This window comes from Plutella xylostella, chromosome 31 (genome assembly GCF_932276165.1).
Source record: "Plutella xylostella chromosome 31, ilPluXylo3.1, whole genome shotgun sequence".
NCBI lineage: Eukaryota > Metazoa > Arthropoda > Insecta > Lepidoptera > Plutellidae > Plutella > Plutella xylostella.
Window position 1 is genome coordinate 4,345,749 of NC_064011.1, and position 20,853 is coordinate 4,366,601.

General features: G+C 38.1%; 1 protein-coding gene and 1 long non-coding RNA gene across 2 annotated transcripts; both read left to right on the forward strand.

The window, feature by feature from the left end:
* Positions 1-5,895: 5,895 nt before the first annotated feature.
* On the forward strand, positions 5,896-6,576 carry LOC125491119. Its single transcript, XR_007268131.1, has 2 exons — positions 5,896-5,992; positions 6,432-6,576. It is a non-coding gene; the product is annotated as an uncharacterized LOC125491119 (long non-coding RNA).
* Positions 6,577-10,035: 3,459 nt separating this feature from the next.
* LOC105385101 (thioredoxin-related transmembrane protein 1) lies at positions 10,036-19,321 on the forward strand. Its single transcript, XM_048632305.1, has 7 exons — positions 10,036-10,212; positions 16,230-16,397; positions 16,695-16,869; positions 17,563-17,664; positions 18,097-18,198; positions 18,628-18,699; positions 19,032-19,321. Exons 1-7 carry the CDS (start codon positions 10,061-10,063, stop codon positions 19,134-19,136), a joined length of 876 nt encoding a protein of 291 aa, XP_048488262.1. The 5' UTR covers positions 10,036-10,060; the 3' UTR covers positions 19,137-19,321.
* Positions 19,322-20,853: the final 1,532 nt, after the last annotated feature.

Consider the following 20,853-nt stretch of genomic DNA (forward strand, 5'->3'; position numbering starts at 1 on the left):
GAGCAAAATTCAACAAGGACTAAGTGCTACGAAGACAGTAGCGACACTTTTAAATATCGGAAATACGCAGGCAGTGATTTTAAACGTGAAAGGTTCCCACGTTTTTTTGCTGAAGGTTTTATTGGTGATAGGAAAAGTAATTTATGATGGTCAGAAGTGTGAAAAGGTTATGAATTGAATGGCCTACAGCAGTGTTTTTCAACCTGTGGGTCGCGACCCCCTGGGGGGTCGCGAAGCTTCTGAAGGGGGTCGCCAAAGGGCCAAAAAACTGGGAACTTTAGTAAAAAAACAATAATGACAATTAGTATTAAATTATTAAGAAATACTCTTACTTTAAAAATACTGTTACTTAAAATTTTCTTAAATGCGAAGGTTGAGCTTGTTTTTTATTTATTAAATTATCCCATCGTGGATCTGTTTTAGTATAGATCTAGCCTTTGTGGACTATGAAAACGCCTTCAACTCCATCGAGACATGGGCAATTTCGGAAGCGTTGCAGAGATTTCAAATCGACTGGCGCTATATCGAGGAGTTGAGAACTCTGTACGATGCCGCTAGACGTGGCATATGTATAAATGGCGAGTACATGTCACACCTCTCTGCTTCGCGGAAGACATCGTTATTATGGCAGAATCTCTGCAGGAACTCAGCTGAGTCATCCAGCTGGATGATGGAAGTGGCCTAAATGGTGCTTGCCAACGTGTAGGCTTCGGGGTACAAACATGGACAAGACGAAAGTCATGTACAATACTCACATCGAACCGGAGCCGGTGATCGGAGGTGAGGCAACAATCGAAGTTGTGCAAGAATATGTCTACCTCGGGCAGACTATTCGGCTAGGCAGAAGCAACTTCGACAAGAAGGCTGCAAGGCACATCCAACTGGGTTGGGCTGCATTCGGGAAACTTTGTCAGCACTTATTCTCCTTGGACATCCCTCAGAGCCTGAAGACTAAAGATTTCAACCAGTGCGTCCTGCCAGTGATGACGTATGGTGCAGAGACGTGGGCACTGACGGTAGGACTAGTCCACCGATTTAAAGTCGCTCAGCGTGATATGGAGTGAGCTATGCTTGGGGTGTCTCTGATAAATCGTATCAGAAATGAGGTCTTCCGTCAGTCAGAGGATTAAGATTACTGACATATATATGCACTTTGACAGCTATATGCAAGCTGAAGTGGTAGTGTGCTGGTCATATCTGCCGAAAAACCGATAACCGTTGGGGTAAACGAGTTCTCGAGTAGAGACCACGAATAGGCAAACGTAGCGTGGGAGGCCTTCGTGCCTGGTTCAACGACGACGACCACATGTATCAATTTATGTGTAATTTTTTTTTGTAAAGCCAGGTATTTTGTTTTTTTATTTTCATTTCACCATTTAAAAGTTTTATTCAAGATATTTAAATACTCAAAGAATACAGAAAGAAAAAGCTAATTTAAATCCGATAAGTATACATACTACTAGTACATGTACTACTTCGAATCCTAATCATGGAGACCATAAATACGTCGTATGGAATGAATATTGGGAATACTGTAACTTACACATACATACAATACATGATAAAAATCCGCAAGGGTCAAGGGGGTCGCGAAATATTTTTTTATACCAGGGGGGTCGCATCATGAAAAAGGTTGAAAAACACTGGCCTACAGAGTGATGGAACAGGCGTTTAGTATTGTGAAAAGCAAGTAATCATAGAGATTATGACGATCTCTAACTATTGTTATTTTAAATGTTGCGATTTGTACAGAGTAGGTACCTATTTAATTTAGATAGATAGATCTTACAAACTGATTTTGTAAGAATTCTTTAACAAGCGCTGTGTACCTTAACGAACCTTTACATGTAAGTATATTTACAATAATGATGGTGTTCCATTAACGCAGCCAGACGTCAAGTAAAATTTCGAACAAAGCATATTGCGTAGTTACCATTCTACTTTTGAAAATTCGTGTCTTCAGTGTACTTCGTGGGTCTTAGCTCAACGGACAGATTCACTTAGCTTTCTAAAATCTGCCGCTAAAAGCATTAGTAAAATAGGTAGGTAGTAGGTACCTAGTTTTATTCATAACATAGCATTACGAAGGTAATATTATAATAATGCACCCTCACCTCACCTGATAGGCCGCTCGTAAAAGGAGTTTAAATTCTAAATTTAACCTCCTCGAGCGTTGGCGGCAAAATGACCATAAACAACTTTATATTTTTTTCTGACGCGCTCCCGCCTTTTGTGCCTACATCCTGTTCTTTTCAGCCAGACCTTTTTAAGGAAGAAATTTATTATGTATAAGGTTTCGGGCCATGACCAGTAGCAGATTTAATTGTGAATTATGGGGCTAAGTTTTTTAAATGGCGTAGACATTTCCTGAGCGATCGGAAGGTCACCTTTGTATTTTTATAGATCTGGATTATTTATTTCGGGTCGGCCATTTTTTATGTCTGGATTAGATGCAGGTTTCTTTTATACGTGTAATCGGATGGAACAGTATTTTATGATTTTTAATTATTGTAAGGAACGGATGCCCTTCCCTTGCTTGTTAATCGTGGGCTTTGAAATTTGTAGGAAATCCGCTATTTTCCTTTGTCATAAATAAACGTCAACAAATTTAATTTATGTAATTTTATAATTTTTTGTCATCATGTGTTTTTAAAACAATTTTGTAAACACCGTGAACTTTGCTTCAGTTTTGGAACTTCTATCAAAAAAATTGGCCAGGTTAAGCAGCATTTCTCTGTAAAATTATATTACTGATAATTTCCAACAAACAACAAAGCCCTATATTTTCATGATTATTTTAAGAGACACATAGACACATAATTTATTTGAAAATTATCATTTTACAAGGTTGTTGTTGTAGTCCTATTGGCACCCCACAGGTGCAGAGGGTCTCCATTAACGTCCGCCACTTCCGTTTAGCTTCGGTTCGGTTGTAGTTTTGGCCAAATTACTAGGTTTACTACTTTACTATTCTATTCTTTCTAGTCTCCGGGGGAGTGTAAGTACCTGCACCTGGCTCCCTGCTCTCTCCCTTGTGCATAACCCCAAGGTCTAAACTGCCTGGTCCACTGCGACTTGGTGAGTTCACATCACACATCTAAATGTGCCAAATTTTGTGATGGTACATGGCAGAATTTGAACCCGCATATCTGGCGTGAGAAGCGGGCGCTTACCCGACTGAGCTACCACCGCTCCTTACGTACCCTAATACTATATGAGCATTTACTCGCTTCGACTCTAACATAAAAAGTTAACATTCACGATTTCTTATCTATTTCATAACATAAATATTCTGTGTGGCCTCACTGTCCCTTGGGATATTCAAAGATCTGGCTTCCAAAACAAGATATAGAAGACGACGTGTCGTGTCGCAACAATCACTAGCTTCTAGGTATTTCTATTAGGTACTCGTATGTATGTACCATCCAGCGTCATGTCTGATGATCTGTTTTTCGGTTAATTGCTAAAAAACGGGGGTTTTGATTTTACCATTGGATAGTATGTTGGTTACACCCAATATTTTATGTTACCCGATAGGAATGTATGAGGTTACTGGTTCTTAAAAAAACAGTAACTAGTCAAATAGATGATAGACGTCCAACTACTCTGATTTAATGTTTCCCAAATTTATTATCAATTTAATTTAATCCATTTAAATGCAATACCTATTCGATTCATTGAACAAAGTTTGATTACCCTTTTAGCTTTCATAGTTACGTGTACGGTCTAATAAAAAAATCATTTAATCAAAAATATTTGACGTTCCATCACCATCATATCCCACGACGATACAGCACACAAAAATAAAATTAAAACCGTCAATGAAAAAACTAATAATCCACATCCCTAGAGGATTACACGACAAACGCATTTCATACTGGCCACACTGAAGTTCCAAATTTAAATTTTAAAAAGTTTACGTTCGATATTTTTTAAACTGTCATCCGCCTTTGTAATGCTGTACAATATTCACGATTTTTGTTCTTCGGCGGGGGCGGTCGATTCGAATGTCACCTAATAGAATCACGTGACCTGATGTTGGCACCTGTCTAAGGATAGTGATGTTCTTTAGTCGATAGTTTTAACATAAAATGAGATTTTAAGTATAGAAAGAAAGAAGTCAGAAAAGAATCGAGTAATATCGCAACATATAAATTTATAGAGGATTTTCATAAATTTATCGAGAAATAGCGTCGCCGATGCCGATGAAGTAGCTCAGACTCATGTGAATTTCCAAGTTACAAAGAATACTGAATGCGATGCGCAACTACGATGCCGAAAGGTGGACTCTTAACTTTAATCGATATACTTTCTACAACCCTACACTATCGTATTGCTAGCCGTGTGACAGCCACAGCCCGAGCACACCTAGAACAGTTTATCGTCGATCAATGATTTGGCAATAATTCCCACAATGGACTTCTTGGGTAGCTAGCTTTGACGTATCTGATACGGGTGACGTCAAACAAATGAAAAATGTCCGTTGACTCGTCATAAAGCGCGGTTTTTATGTCGATTGCGTGTGAAATTGGTATTAGTACCTATGGGCAGGTACATACAAACCTGTCAAAAGTGTCACGCCTGTATTTTACACAAACAGGTGATTATGATTTTGTAATATTTTGGATGACACCTAACTTACTATCCTTGTGTGCAGTTGCTGTCATGACTGCACGAAGTCGAACGTATAACCATAGACTAATATGCTAATATATTAGTCTATGGTTTAACTCATTGCAGTTCAATATACCTAGCAGTTGCAGCGATGCAGTGCGTCTGGCAGCCCATCTAAAAATAAAAACTGCGATTTCGCATTATATTTTTAAATAGGACAGTTATTTACTTAAAGTTAGAGACCCAGGGACATCATAAGATGGCAAACAGTGTTCAGTAAAAGCAGCAATTTGCAGCCGCTGAATACTGAAAGTTGTAATTTTTTTTGCTATCGGGTCTCAGGAGGTTAAAATAAAATACCGCTGATTATGTATTTTTAACAAATTTGTGCTTAGTTAAATAAATTTAATAAGTAGGCTAGTTACATGAATTCAACACCGGCTTTCTTATGACTTTATTCTATAGGCACCTACGCAAGCCACTAAATAAAAGGTTTAATTTTCAGTAATAAACTTATTTTAATAAACTTATTTTAAATAATAAGTATCTTAATCATTAATCACCGATATTAGTTAGTAAAAGTACCTAAGTAATTTGGAGGCGAAACTTACGTACCATCCTTCTTGCCACTTGGTAAGTTTTATAATCCTAATCCTAATCCTAACTAATATTATAAATGCGAAAGTAACTGTGTCTGTCTGTCTGTTACTCTTTCACGCCAAAACTACTGAACGGATTCGAATGAAATTTGGTATACATATGGTCTAGACCCTGGGAAAGAACATAGGCTACTTTTTATCCCGGAATTCCCACGGGAAAACTTTTTATGGCGAAGCGAAGCGCGCGGGAACAGCTAGTACTTAATATTTATAGAAAGGAATACTTGAGATACTTACCTACTTACAGGTGGGATATGGGCCCGCAATTAAATTAACTATTTCGTCGCCCCAGTTTCAAATTTCATTTTTTATAATAAATAAATCCACCTTAGAAGGCGTTCGTTATTTACCAAGAGCCCACGTTTAAAAGGATTAAACGAGACGGCCATGACACCTGAGATGCGATGAAAAAAGAAAAATAATTGTTTTGGGATTAGCTGCCAGTGTCAAAGTGTTAAATATCGAACGTGCGGCGTCTAATTTGACAACTGTGGCTGGAAAATATTCGAATCCTCGTCATCGAATTCAAAAAAAAAAGCCAAATGACAAGTGTGTCATATTTTTTGTTGACGTTTGACAGTTCGCTTTTTAAATAATTATGTCGACGAGGATTGTAGGGTATCATTACCATAATTTTGCTCACGACCTTGCCTCGCTCGCAGGACCGAGGCTTGATAATTCCTGGAAGGAGTACTGGGAAGCTTCCAGGAATATTAAAGGTAAGTATTACTCCTTAATCCAACCTCATATTCCCAAAAGGCCATGGTTTTTTAGAGCAAGACTCCTAGATAAAACCTCCACCTCGACAATCTGCAGACTCCGTCTTGGTCATGCGTGCACGCCTGTGCACCTGGCTAGGATTCGGGTGCGTGATAGCTCGGTTTGTGACTGCGGCACCAGCGAAGGATCTGTCGACCACCTTTTCTTTGAGTGTCCTAACCTTCAAACCTCCCTCTATGATTTCCTCCCTCCCTCTATCCCAAGACCTGTAAATATCAATTACCTACTAACACTTGTACATACCCCAATCGCTAACATCCTGTATAAATTCTTCAAAACTAACAATATTAAACTATAAATTTGTTTGTGTTCATTATAATATACTAACCCTCTGTTTGTGATGTCCCTGTATAAATTGTGTCCGTCTGTTTGTTTCAGGTATTAACCTTGTAAATATCTTTAAATCTCCACCGTAAAGACAGCAATTTACATAGTGTGTACCTTAACACAATCGTTTTTTGGCCGAATTTGCTGTGTTAGTCACACACGGCATACAGCCACAAACAAAGATTGATTGATTGTAGGGTAGGTACCTACCTACACATACCGAATAGATGCCTTCATGTTCTAGCCGTTTCATCACCTGGCGATTAAAATACACCTAAGTATCTGCCTATAATTACTAAGTTTAATTCATTATTAATCAATTAAAACACCGTGATAAAAACCATAATTAGGTAGATAGGTACTTACTTAAAATAGACAACTTTCCGCCCCAATGTAAATTTTAATTGTAATAACCAAAATCAGTTTCCGTAGGTACTTACCACCTATCATAAAGTATACCCACCACAGAATTAGTTAAAAAAGTTTTTCTTTTCGTATTCTTAAATAGGATGTTGGTAGACATGTAAAGCACTTTTTTTTTTATTAAATCTCGAAAAAAAACTTACAAAACGTAGGTACCATTTACCTAGCTACCTATAAATATTTATATTACTACAGGAGTAGTTTTTTTTTAAATCCCAACATTTTACAAACTTTTTTAATTTTATACAGACTTTTCCAGTAGCTGTTCCAAATATTTCCGAAAATGCGCAGTCACGCTTACGGCACTCAAGCAAAAAAAAACTCTCAAAATTCTTGCTCCATATTGATCAAGATACAGAGATATCCTGTCCACAAACAATGACATTATTTGTAGAAAAATAAACAAATAAAATTCGTTGCTTCTATTTAAAAAAAAAACTTTACCATAGATAGCAGACACAGTGGCGCGCTTGTCAAAATAACTTTTTTGGTAGGGTTGGCACATCATGTTTGTGTGAAAATAAATTGGATACCTTCCTCATCTATCTATCTATAATCCTCCACCCAAAGGTTGCCTGGAAGAGATCACTTTTAGTTATAATGCCGCCAATAGTGTACCACTGTACCACTACGTAAAATTGGAGGTTTATTACAAATACAAAAATAAGTAGGTACTTACCTACAACTCATTTATTCAAAAACAGAAGCTTTGTTGCTTAATCAAAGCTCGTTTTAAAAAATGGCATTAGTGAACCTTCATACTACACGACTGTTTTTTATTTATTGCATTGCTACAGAAGTACAGAATGAACATTTTACTAGCAGCCTTTGGTATACCCTTTTTGCCACATAATATATTATATGCTGTATAATATGAGTCCCTCCTCTAACCGTTAAAGAACCTCCTCCTTTTTTCGAAGTTAGCTATAAAAATAATTAAGTAACATGATAGTGTGCTAGCTGGGTGCTAGCCCTAATCATAGACAATAAAATCAAAAAAGCGCGGTTAAAATATTTTGATGTTTGACAACTGTCAACCTGGATTTGATCGATATCTATCTATTCGAATTCTAAATTCGAACATGATTCGATATTAGTTGACGATTCATCATGCCCACCATTATCTACACATCATCCTAACTAATATTATAAATGCTAAAGTAACTGTGTCTGTCTGTATGTCTGTCTGTTACTCCTTCACGCCAAAACTACTGAACGGATTTGAATAAAATTTGGTATACATACGGTCTAGACCCTGGGAAAGAACATAGGCTACTTTTTATGCCGTAATTCCCACGGGAAAACTTTTTAAGGCGAAACGAAGCGCGCGGGAACAGCTATTTCAAAATAATTTTAAGTCCCTCTTCTTAAGGTTGCCGCGCTGTGCCCTTACAGGATGTCACAGCTAGTATCATATAAAATAACGCTCTCTATCCGCATATCCGTTTTACTTTGTGACAAACTAATTGATAAAATTTTACCCTGTACCTATACATAAGTAAGTACATTTTATAATACAGGGTGTCCCAAAAGTCAACGTCATGCCTTGAAGGGCTAGTAGCCAGCTCAGGAGTGACCAGAATATCCAGATGTTCTGGTCACTATATGTATATACTACCTAATTACCTATACTGTCTATACATTATATAAGTAGTTGATAAGTAATGTAAGTAATACCTACCTATTTTATTTTTACTATGGTCATATCGCGATTCTCTCACCAATAGAGACAGCCCCTTTGTTCACACCTAAACCTAACCAACATAGTATATCTTTTCTAGACCCTAATTTCCGCCTCTACCTATGTCACAAAGGTCGTCGTCGCCTGAGTCCATCGATATTTTAATACCCAACTAGATGGAGTGTCAGTGCAAAAGAAACCTATCGACAAATACCACCGAGCTCTTATCTTGAATTAGTTCGGTTAGAAGATTTGTGACTTTATACATTGGTACAAAGGTTGTTATTAGGTTGAACTCAAAACAAAACACACTTTGTTTGACAGTAAACAAACAGTTCTTCTATGACACGCCATCTTGTCCGCACATTTTTAATCCAAGCCCGTGTCACAGAGGTGAAACCTACAACCTATAGACGTGTGCCGCGTGATCGATAGCTTCGAAGCCGTTGCCTCGAGGTTGGGAAGCCACACTAGGCACCACTCGGCTCTCGGGTGTCACTTGTCACGTCACTGGGTACGAGTAGGTAAGAGTTTTGTGTAGTTTCTTTGTGTTAATTTAAGACACGTTTGAGGTAAGCGTCCTATCGGTATCGTACGTATCGGACCAAACGGATTTTCATAAATGTAGTTATGAAGAAACGGCGTCGGCAATGCCGATGAAATGGACGCACTTGTGTGAATGTCTATGCAAAGAATACTGAATGCGATGCGTCCGTTGCGTACGACGCCGAAAGGTGGATGCTTATCTTGGTGCGACATCGTATCAGAAATGAGGGAATTCGTTAGGGAACTAAAGAAACCGATTACCGACAAGATCCAAAGATCTTTTCCACCAGAGACGCACTATGCTACGTTATTGCTATGGGTGCGTTTGATATATATTATTATATCCACCAACCATAATATTACTAATTAATCGGTCCACATAGCATAGCACTGGTGGGAACGGATTCCTTTCACAACATCGCTGTATACTTATATTGAACTAATATAAGTATATTAGTTCAATGGTTGCATAGGAAATCTCTGGTAAGGTAGTAGGTAAGGCATCCGCGGCTCCAGTAGGCAAACAGTTTGCTGTTGACTGAGTTAGCCGTGTATCGACATATTATACCGCTCTTATAATGTACTGGTACAAGCTGAAACGGATGTCCCTCGATCATATACGCCGAAGAACTACCGATGACTGGCGGAGTAAACCAGTTCTCGAGTGGAGACCACGAGCAGAAGGGCTTTCACTAAAGTTATGCGTCGCGCTCGCTCTTGAGGCTGCGCGATGTGAGTGAGCGTGATGCAAAACTTTTGTCACGTCTAAAATGCGCCCCGTGCTAGCCCAGGCAAGCGTAGATAGGGGCGCCTTCCAGCCCGGTTGGATTTCTTCCAAAGGCGACGATTTACACATTTGGCTACAAATTTTACTCGTAGTGCCATCTCTTGATCAAATGTAAAAACTACGTAGCTGCAATCATTGTTCGATAGATGGCGCTAGAGCTATATTTTTATAGCTGGCAATTTAATTTAAGAAAGTTTAATTTTTAGGATTGGCAACACCAATAAAAACAATACAAAATTAGACATGGCGCGGCTACGTGAAATTCCGCAAGTTTTACACTTATTCCTTTATTTCTCTGTTATTTTGTGTTGTTTTTCAAATGTAGTCAGTGCAAATTATGAATTAAATGAAGACAATTGGAAGGATATCCTTGAAGGAGAATGGATGGTGGAATTGTAAGTGTTTTTCACCACCTACGCGCCGGTTCGGTATTGGGCTAGCCAAAACGTGTCAAATTATTTACGAAAACTGACATAAAATTAGTATTTCTTCATTTAACTGAGATGAAAATACATTCTAAGCCTTCTAAACTACATTAAAATACCAAATCCACCACTGATTCAGCACATTTTGTAATTTTTAAGTCATATGCAGGTGCATTGAAAAATGTTACCAGACAGAATCTCATGTAAAGTTCATTAACCACCTGAATCCAAGGCCGTTAGGGTCTCCGTATGCTCAACTGAATCGTTTCACGTAAACCGTGACTCATTATCACCTTTGTTATCCTGTAATTGACTTTTATGTTATGTATTGTTGAGATTTCTGGGAATAATGCTAGTGAAGTATAAAAAAATATCTACTTACTTATCCTATTTCCTAAAGTATTATGTTTTCCTCATAATATTATATGAATTTTTGTTCTATTCTAACTTTTAAATGAGTAAAGCCTGATTCATTCAAGGTGTCCAACATAAATGTAATAAGTACTCAAGTAAAATTGTTATCTAACAATGTAAGTTAAAGTCAGCTGTGTCCTGAAGTGAACCACTAATTTCATGAAGAAGTAGAAAAGAAGACAAGTCAGAATACCATAACTCTATTCTATTCTATTCTGAGATAGGGGGCGAAGTTCCTGTATGTGGCTCTCGAGTGGAACCTTTGTACATATCCCCTTGATTTCTGCTCAGCCAGCCTAGCTCCAGAATAAACTGAAGCAGTACCATAACTCTTTTAGAGATAGCATCAAACATATTAATACAAAGCTTCTTCCACTGTGCTTTGCATAATTATTTTCAGGGTTTTTTGGAATAATTCCACAATAAAGCTATGTCAGTCAGGGATAATGTAGCATTATCATTCTGTAGTAATTTTTAATACTGAATAAGATATCTTTAAACAATCATCTACCTAGAAATCATTCCTCTTATAATGTTATGAATTGTTACCATATTTGAAACTCTGAGCCACTCAAAATAAAAATGAAAACATCAAAACATTTCAGTATTGATAAAGAATACCGCATACCAATTGCTAGTTATAAACAAGTTAACTAGGTATCAATGGAATGTATGACATCATACAATTAGGACTCAGACATCTTTCGTCACCAGTTACCACCCACAAGCAATAGGAAAACATTCAGTTATGAATTCTCTTGCTGCCATTTTATGTATGTTTTCCCATCTTTAAGGTTTGATGCATCCATAAAGTATGATGCACATGATTTTAGAGACGATATCATATTCTGAAATTTGTATTTGTTGTAGGACAGATCAATACTAGTTATTGGGTCTGGATTGTAAAAGTTGCAGTTGCATTGATATCTCAAACATTCCTACCAATCACAGAGACGACAATTTAACTTCAACACAAATGCAGACATTCATCAGTTATTGTATGAATTCATCTTGCAGGCTGTAAATACAAATAAATACTGACTCACAAAATGATAGCTAAAAAAAGACTGCATAATCAAAATGAATCATGATCATCATGACTTAATGGTTAGTTCACTAACCATGAGGTGGTCTAATTACTGCATCAAACATACCAGTGGCTTATTGAAAATTTCAATATTTTGTGTCCTTGCGCTTAGGCATAAAGAGAGCTGTTAGACCATAACCATAAATCATTTATTTCCACATGAACACAAATGGTAAACCCATTTGTGTTCATGTGGAAATAGGTTTCATTCTATCTCAGCTTTTGCAATGTCCAGGCTTGCTGCTCCAATTTACACTAGCTAGCAAGGGCGTACCCAGGTAGGAGCTGGGGGGGCAGCTTTCCATTTTGGGCACTTATCAACCGATTCTAATGAAATTTAGAATGTAAATATAGTTCTTATAACAAAAAAATATGATGGTGACCTTGAGCTGATCTGATGATGGAAACGGAAGGCAGTCAAGGGAACTCCTCAACGGTATATAGCAACTACCTCGTGTTTAGGCTTCAATGATTCGTATTGACTAGCAGGACTTATTGGTATAATTTGCTACTTTTGATTGATAATTATTGCAAATAAACAAAAAATAATAATTTAAAAAAAAAAACTTTTTTTTTTTTTTTTTTTTTTTTTAAAATTTGATTTGTTTGCATCATTGCAATCTATAGCAGTGGGCTATAATAAGCAATCTCTTTCTCTACTTTGTATCTCCTTGGGTTGTTGTAGTAGCAGAGTGAGGCCCATTGACCTCCATCCTCCTTTTTTGTTACCATTCATGGGAAGGTTCCACTATAATTTCAGTTCAAGTATGTTCTTTTTCTTAAGTCGTGTAAATTTCGGCGCATTATCTGTTAGCAGTGCTGATGCGAGCTCATTAGGGTGATGGAAAAGTCGTGACTGATAGGTCAGGCTGGCTTTCTTTATTTCTTCTGCCACTGTAGGTATCTTTAAGTCCATATACATGAGATTGTTTGCTATATGCCATGGTATCCCAAGTATCCGTCTCAATGTTTTTGTCTGAAACCGCTCAAGGATGGCAATGTTGGACTTACATGCTGTTCCCCATAATTGGATACCATAGGTCCATATGGGTTTAATAATGGCCTTATAGACCAGAATTTTACATTCTGCTGATAATTGTGACCTGCGTCCTATTAGCCAGTCCATGGATCTCAATCTGCAGTCAAGTTGCTTTCGTTTTGTCCAGATGTGTTTTCTCCAGGTGAGTCTTCTGTCTAGATGCATTCCTAGATATTTTGCATCTTCTGCTTTTGGTATGGGTTGCGCATTCAGGTAGACAGTGGGGCAAGTTTCTCGTCTGAGAGTGAATGTTACATGTACAGACTTGGATTCGTTAGCCTTGATTCTCCATTGGTTGCACCATTTTTCCATTTTATAGAGGGCAGTTTGCAGGTTCTGTGATGCAATTTCTGGATCTTTGTGACTAGCAAGATAAGCTGTGTCATCAGCAAATGTACCTGCCACTGTTTCTTCTGTCGTAGGGAGGTCTGACGTGAACAGTATATATAACACGGGACCAAGCACACTACCTTGTGGTATTCCTGATTCTATTGGATATAAGCTGGATAATTCATCATCATGTCTTACTTGGAAGCATCGGTTGGATAGGTAGGAGTTGAGTACTGAGTAAATGGGGTGTGGTAGTTGGTTCTTTAGCTTGTGTTTCAGTCCCAAGTGCCAAACTTTATCAAAAGCTTGGGATATATCCAGAAAGGCTGCTGAACAGTATTCCTTGTTTTCCAGTGATGATGTAATTTCATTTACAAGCCTATGCACCTGCTCTATAGTGGCATGTTTCTCACGAAAACCGAATTGGTGCTGAGGGATTATGTCTACCAGGTAAGGTTTTATTCTTGCTAGTAGCACTTTCTCGAACACTTTCGATATTATTGGTAGCAAGCTTAGTGGTCTATAAGAGGTGGCTTCATTTGGTTGTTTTCCTGGCTTAGCTATCATTAACCCGCCAGTGGTGACGTATATGTCTGTGAGACCGGGTGGTTCGAAAAAGTCGAATAACTTTCTCACTAGCCATCGATTTTTGTTGTGATTTCGGGTAGCTGCCTCATTTCCCATCCCCCTTCGTCAGTCCACCCCGCGACGGTGACTCGTGCGCAGGTTTCGGAGTTTTGGCGCCAACCCGGTGCGTGAGACCGGGGTCACCGACTATGTAAGTCAAATTTAAAGATGTTTTTTAAATTTTTCATAATTTATTTTTATTTTTCTTGACTGTATTTTTGTTTTGTGATTGTAAATTTCATGATTGAACTATTTTTAATAGATAGTTGTAGGTATTTATACAAATATAAGTACTTAATAGATTTCAATAAGTTTTTACAGTAATATCAGCTACTTTCAGCATGTCCTTGAAAATGACGACGGAGATAGCTGGACCTTCAAAAAATTATCAATGTTATGAATGTGGATAGCGAAAATAACAGAAAAATTTAATATATTTGTCACAAAATGTAAGAAATATATGTGTTACGACCATGTAAGTGCCGTCTTGCAGAGACTGTTTGGCTGTGGAGAAACAATGACTTTTAGTGTATTATTATTTATTTATTTTTGGTAGAAGTATATAATTTTTTGTTTTTTCTTATGAAGTTCGTAGTGTTATAAAACTATAAAAGGTGGACTTAGTTATAAAAAATTACATCATTGTTGTATTTTTTAATTTTTAAGATGATAGGTGAAAAATTATGTAAATATTAAGTGTTCTAAGTACCATGGTAAAAGGACTAATAAACGAGCCGTGATTTATGATAATGCTTTGTTTTATTGTCAAACAAATACTTATCTTTAAAATTAAACTAATTTTATGTAGCATGTGTAGTTAATTAAGTAAAAAAAATAAGTTTGAAAATCCCGGTGCGTGAGACCGGCGTCACCAACGATGTAAGTCAAATTCACGTCACCACTGGCGGGTTAATATTTGTGCAATTTTCCACTGTGCTGGATAATGCCCTGTCCTTAAGATTGTATTGATAATAGTGGTGAGCAGTACTACAGCTTTTCGTGGTAAGCGTTTTAGCATTAATGGTGTTATAAGATCATATCCAGGAGCTTTCTTGATCTTTAGGTTTGACAAGACTCTATGCACTTCCGCTGGCCTGGCTGGTTTTATAGGCCTGGACATTTGGAACGGAGCTGTTATTAGTTCTTTAATTTCTTCGGTGTGTTCTCTTGCTTCATCAGTTGCTGGTTCATTAGGTCTAAATACATTAGCAAGGTGTGCGCCAAATGTGTCTGCCTTTTCTTTGCTGCTTCTAGCCCAGCTCCTATCCATGTTCCTGATGGGTGGAATTGCTAGAGTCGGCTGCTTCAACTTTTTCGTGGCTTTCCATATGGAATTATCTGAGCTGGTGTTGGGTTCAACTTTTGACAGGTATTTTTGGATTGTTTCATTTTTTGATTTCTCTATTAGTACTGACAGATGTCTTGAGGCCCTGTTTAGAGCTCTTTTATCTTCTGGATTTCTAGTTTGATGCCAAATTCGTCTGAGGTTCCTTCTTTCAGTAATCTTTTTTCGAATATTCCAGGGGTAGTCAGCTTGATTGAACGTGTTCTTTACTTCGGGTGTAGCAAGGTACGCAGCTGACACTACTGTGTTGTTCAGGTGCTCTACAGCTCTCTCTATATCTTCCTGACTTTTAAGTGGAATATTGAGTTTTAGATTATCTTCTATATGGCTTTGAAAGGTGGTCCAGTCCGTATGGTTGTTGGTAAGATGTAATATAGTCTCTTTCAGTATTATTTCAGAGCTTAGATTTATTATAATGGGAGAATGGTCAGAAGATAAGTCATCAGCTGGTTGTACTAAGCTGTGTTCTTTCGTGATGTTTCTGGTGATGAAAAAATCTAGTAGATCTGGAATTTTATTTGGGTCTGTAGGCCAATAAGTTGGTTTCCCAGTAGACATGCTATTACAATGGTTTTCAGTTATAGCCTCGTATAGTTGTCTTCCTCTATGTAATGTGAGTCTGGATCCCCAATACACATGTTTCGCATTCCAGTCTCCACCTGCTATGAATTTAGGCCCTAGACTTTTTAGGTATTTGTTGAATTCAGCTTTCCATTCCGTTCTTTTTTGAAGTAGGTGCCATATTTCTTCAGATTACGTTGTCACCGCACCAACATCAAAAAAGAACAGTTCCTGCTTAGGTATATTTGTACTGTCACCTAGGACCTAGGATTGGTCTAAAGCTTAAATTATTTCTAACTTTTTGGTGGTTTTTTGAAGTCGGTTTTTTATTTTTTTTTAATTATTATATCTATAATGTTTCAATATACCCGACCGACCATCATCTCGGAACAGGTATGAGCTGCCCCCCCCTAGCTGAAATCCTGGGTACGCCCTTGCTAGCTAGGCAATTTACACAGGAATTAGGAGAATATAGTATGTAGGTGCAAAGTTTCCACTTGAGAGAGCCACAGAATACAGGAGCTTCACCCCCCTTCAGAATAGAAAAGGTTTTGGTTCACTCCTATACCCCCTTCTATCCCCAGCTACGCCCCCTGGTGCCCGGCCTGCACGGCGCTGCAGCCGGCATGGAAGGAGCTCTCGGCCCAGGCCAGCAAGAAGTCACTCCGCATGAGGACCGCCGGGGTGGATGTCACCACGTCTCCGGGGCTCAGCGGGAGATTCGTTGTTACTGCTCTGCCTACGATCTTCCAGTGAGTTTTTTGTGTTTCATCGTAGAAAGAGACAATTTCTTGGTTTTCATTGTAGAGTTTGACTAGGGTTTTACACCTTTGTGAAAGAATTATCCAGTCAGAATAAGGGCAACACAATACAATGTCGCGTCTGCCACTCTCTCGGTCTATCGAATTGAACAGCTGCAAGTGTGAAAGAGATGTTTTAACACTACAATTGATCGTGCATTAATCGAGTTTATCTCCATCTACAAACATGCCCTCCAGCATCATGTTTCTTTATGACTATTATTAAGAGACAAAATATCTTACTTCCAGCGTGATAGACGGTGAATTCCGCCAGTACAAAGGACCCCGTGATACAGACTCCATGCTCGGCTTCGTGCAGCAACAGCGGTGGAAACAGACGGAGCCGACGCCGGCGTGGAAGGCGCCAGACTCGCTGCAGATGACGCTGGTGGCAGAGTTCTTCAAGCTGAGCCAGGCTTTGAGGGTGAGTCGGTTAGATACAGCTACCACCACCAGCGAACATTAGGATCCTTGAGGATTGTTATTTGGTAAGGCAGCAGTGGATCCTCTCTACTGTAGACAGTTGAAAACCTCACTTTTGACGGATCATCAAGGTGTCTGTATTGTGACGACGGCATTTTTATGTCCAGACTACCGCAAATTACGGATTAGTGAAGAAACCGGATTAGCGAGGCTCGAATATACGGTATTTAGACGCAGGCGTCTAAATACTGCAGGATGCAACTTGTGACTACAATGTACTGGGCTAATATGCGACAGATTTGTTGAGACCCGAGATAAAACCTCTCGTAGAGAGTATGGTGAGGGTTTTATTAGCGGATCGTCAAAGTGTCCGGATTTTTTTCTTTCGACACGTAAAAGAAACACTTCAAAAACTAAGATATAAGGTTCATACATAAAATTTTGAGTTGGTAAGTATTCAATAGTTGCAAAGTTAGCATGGTGTGACTTTGCCACTGGACCGGTTAAGAATCATTTGAACAGAGTAATTATTATTATGCATTCCCAAGGTGTCCACAACATATTGATAAAACAATACCGGCTACGATTAACTTAAATAAAAATGCAAACTTGCAATAGGGAGCCACAGCGCTACTTTAGCGACTGTTTTATTCTGACCAATTCATTGACATAATATGTTGTTGTTTATCCACAGGGTGTCCACAACATGTTGATGGAGCAGTACGGCCTGCCCACGTGGGGCTCGTATCTCATATTTGCGGTGGCCACCATCTTCATAGGAGCTCTGCTTGGCTTGGTGAGTTTATTTCTTATACATGGAGTCTTTGTTAGTGACTGTTCTGTTGGGTTGGGTTACTTACTGGGCAACTTTGATTGTGTGACCAACTCTAACAAACTATGTAATTTATTGTAGCGTATTTGAAACCTCTCACAAACGTGGGTTTTGCAATTATTTTATATTTTATTTTGTTAATGAACAAACAAAACATCATATACAAAATTCTACTCTAAAACTTACCGAGATGTCTTATTAAAGCTTTTTTAATTTTAAAAATACATTTATGTTTCTTTACGTTATCTATCAACCAACTCTACAAACATCTGGATCAAATCCCTTTTAAGTGATAAGACCTTTTTGTGTGGAGTAATTTTTTGATCCATAACTGTGTCCTATTTTTGTTACAAATAAATAATACCCCTCTAATTCCGAACCCCTATCTATCCTCAGGTGCTAGTCTGCGTCATAGATCAGCTGTACCCTCCGAAGCGGCACTACGCGACCGACAAGCGAGCCACCGGAGATACCAAGGAGAAGAGCGATGATGATCATGTGAGTATTGTAGACTCATGTAGCATGGGACGCCCTCTGGCAAGATAAAAGATGTTGATTCTGAATGCACAAATACAAATTTTACTGCTGTAAAACTGTAAATTTTCTAAGCGAAATGAGTGATTTGTAGAAACGTAGAAACATTCATAGAGTCGAATTTTAAACAAAATAATTTAACTCCTTAGAATAGAATAGAATACTACTTTATTGACTTAAAAACAATTTACACAAATAACACTCCTTACTGTATACATGGTTTAAATTATTTTTATGACACACATAATGGGTTTTAAGATATTCTCACCAAGTGCAGCAGTTACCAGTTACGGTATTTTAAACTTCTAATTCCCAAACAATCCCACCACGTGTTCTTAATTTTATTGTGCAATTGTGAAACCCAGTAGTGATTGTGATGTCTGTACGTTTCAGGAGCTGCTGAACGAAGATCTAGTGGACGACGCGGAGGCGACCAGCGACGGGGAGAAGAACTCGGCTAGCGACGTGAGTATTGTAATTATGTCGACAAATCCGTGCTTCGGACGGCAAGTTAAGTCGTGGAGCCTAGTCAGAGGCCTTCGGGCGGCTTGAAAACATCTGACAGTCGGGTTGTCCACTTACCCGACAACTCTTTCAGCACAAGCTTGCTCCACCAACCCGCACTAGGCGTGATGGCCTTTCTTCATTGGAAGGAGACCCGTACCGCAGTGGGGACGTGATCGGTCGTGATTATGTTTTTCCTCACGATGTTTTCCTTCACTGTCAAGAGTATGTGCTATAATTGTATTAAGAAAGAAAGAATAAAGTTTAATAATATTTCTTCCATTGTTCCACAGACCTCAGAAGACGAGCAACCTAAGCCAGCCGACACCAAGGCGGAGAGCGACCGTGACGACAAACCCGCCGAGGCGCGCAAGCGCAGGCCGCGGAAGGCCGACTAGACACACAGATACACCACACTTATGACAGCTCATTAAATTAAACAAAAGAACTAAATCATAAAGGGGTTATTTTTCAGTCAGATTAAAGTTATAAGAGGAGTAATTATGATGCTGTCGCATCTGAATGTTTGTATTTAGACAGTGACAGCAACAATTGGTTTCCTCAGGTAACATTTATCTGACGATTTAAAAATCCGCCCAGTCTGTTTTTATCTCAGATACTAAATTGACAGATTCTGAACGGTTCATCAACAGTCGATTGTCTCGCGATTAAGTGACGTATCGTTTCGTATTGGCGGGACAATCGACTGTTGATGAAACATTCAGAATCTGTCAATTTAGTGTCTGAGATTAAGACATAGATGGCGCTCAAACTCGTTCATACGACCCTTCATAGTATTAACCGACTTCGGAAAAGAAGGAGGTACTCAATTCGTCTGTATGTAGGTATGTTATTTTGAAATATAAATCCAATTAAAAAAAAATGTGACTGCCGTATGAACGCGTTTTAGCGCCATCTATGATTTTGTTTTTTTTTTCTTTGGGCTGTCACAAAGTTTCTCATTACACCTTGAGTGAGACATAAAAACATGCAATGATGTTCCCATAGAACAGATTTTTATTGAAGAAATTAATATGCGCGTCGTATTATGAGTTTCTGTCTAACAAAAACAGTCGAACTTCGAGTATCACCATGACGCTTGAAAGCCTCTTAGGCCCGGGTCTCCTATTTACGCCGTAGGTCGCGTCCAACGTCACGCCGTAGGCCGCGTCACGATGCTCACTATAGAAATGTACTGATGCGGTCTCCCTCACACGACGACGCTGGACGCGACCTACGGCGTAAATAGGAGACCCGGGCCTTAACAGTTCTTTAAATTCGAAGTTACTCAAAAGAAAAAAATAACACAATAATTTGTTAAGAATTATGGGAATATTGCTATACCAACTCTGAAAGAATATGATCATCATACAAAAGTATGATACACCAACGTGGATTCTAAATTATATATAAATATTAATATAATAAAATAATCTAACTATTTGAAATTGAAAACTGTTTGTTTGTAAATTACTGCTTTTTGAATTTGTGTTCTAAGTTTACTTGGTATTATTATTTGTAATTACTTTGTAATAACTAATTAATAAATAATGTGTCTTACAAAATGCTAGATAAGCTTAGTTTTTTTAGAATAGATGGAAGGCTGGTATGATGAAAATATTATGATAAATGCTCTCGGAATGATTTACATATTTATAAAATTTTCCGTAGTATATGCTGTAGGTACATGCTTTGCCCTTTTCCACTAAATTTTATTCATCTGACGGAATTTTTTCTAAATTAGTAGACATCGTATGAATTAAATTTGTTTTAGCTACTTATAAAAGCCTACTATCGATCTTAAAAACCAGGAATAAAGTGTATTATTGTTTTTTTCCAGACTAAAATTTAGATGTCTGCCAAACAAATAGAAACCAGACGATTTTTATTGAGTTGTTTCACATTCCTAAAGAATCGCAGCTCAAATAATTATAGTTATGGAGGTACTTACTCATTATCTACAAAAAAAAGTGGCTTGAAATTGTACGTTCTCTAGTAATTATCCTGTTACATAAAGTGTTAGACTAACATCCAGTTTTGGAAATAATATTTAAAGTAACCATGGGCTCACAGCGGTGTAACACTTTAAAAACTATAAGTAGTTTTTTTATGTTC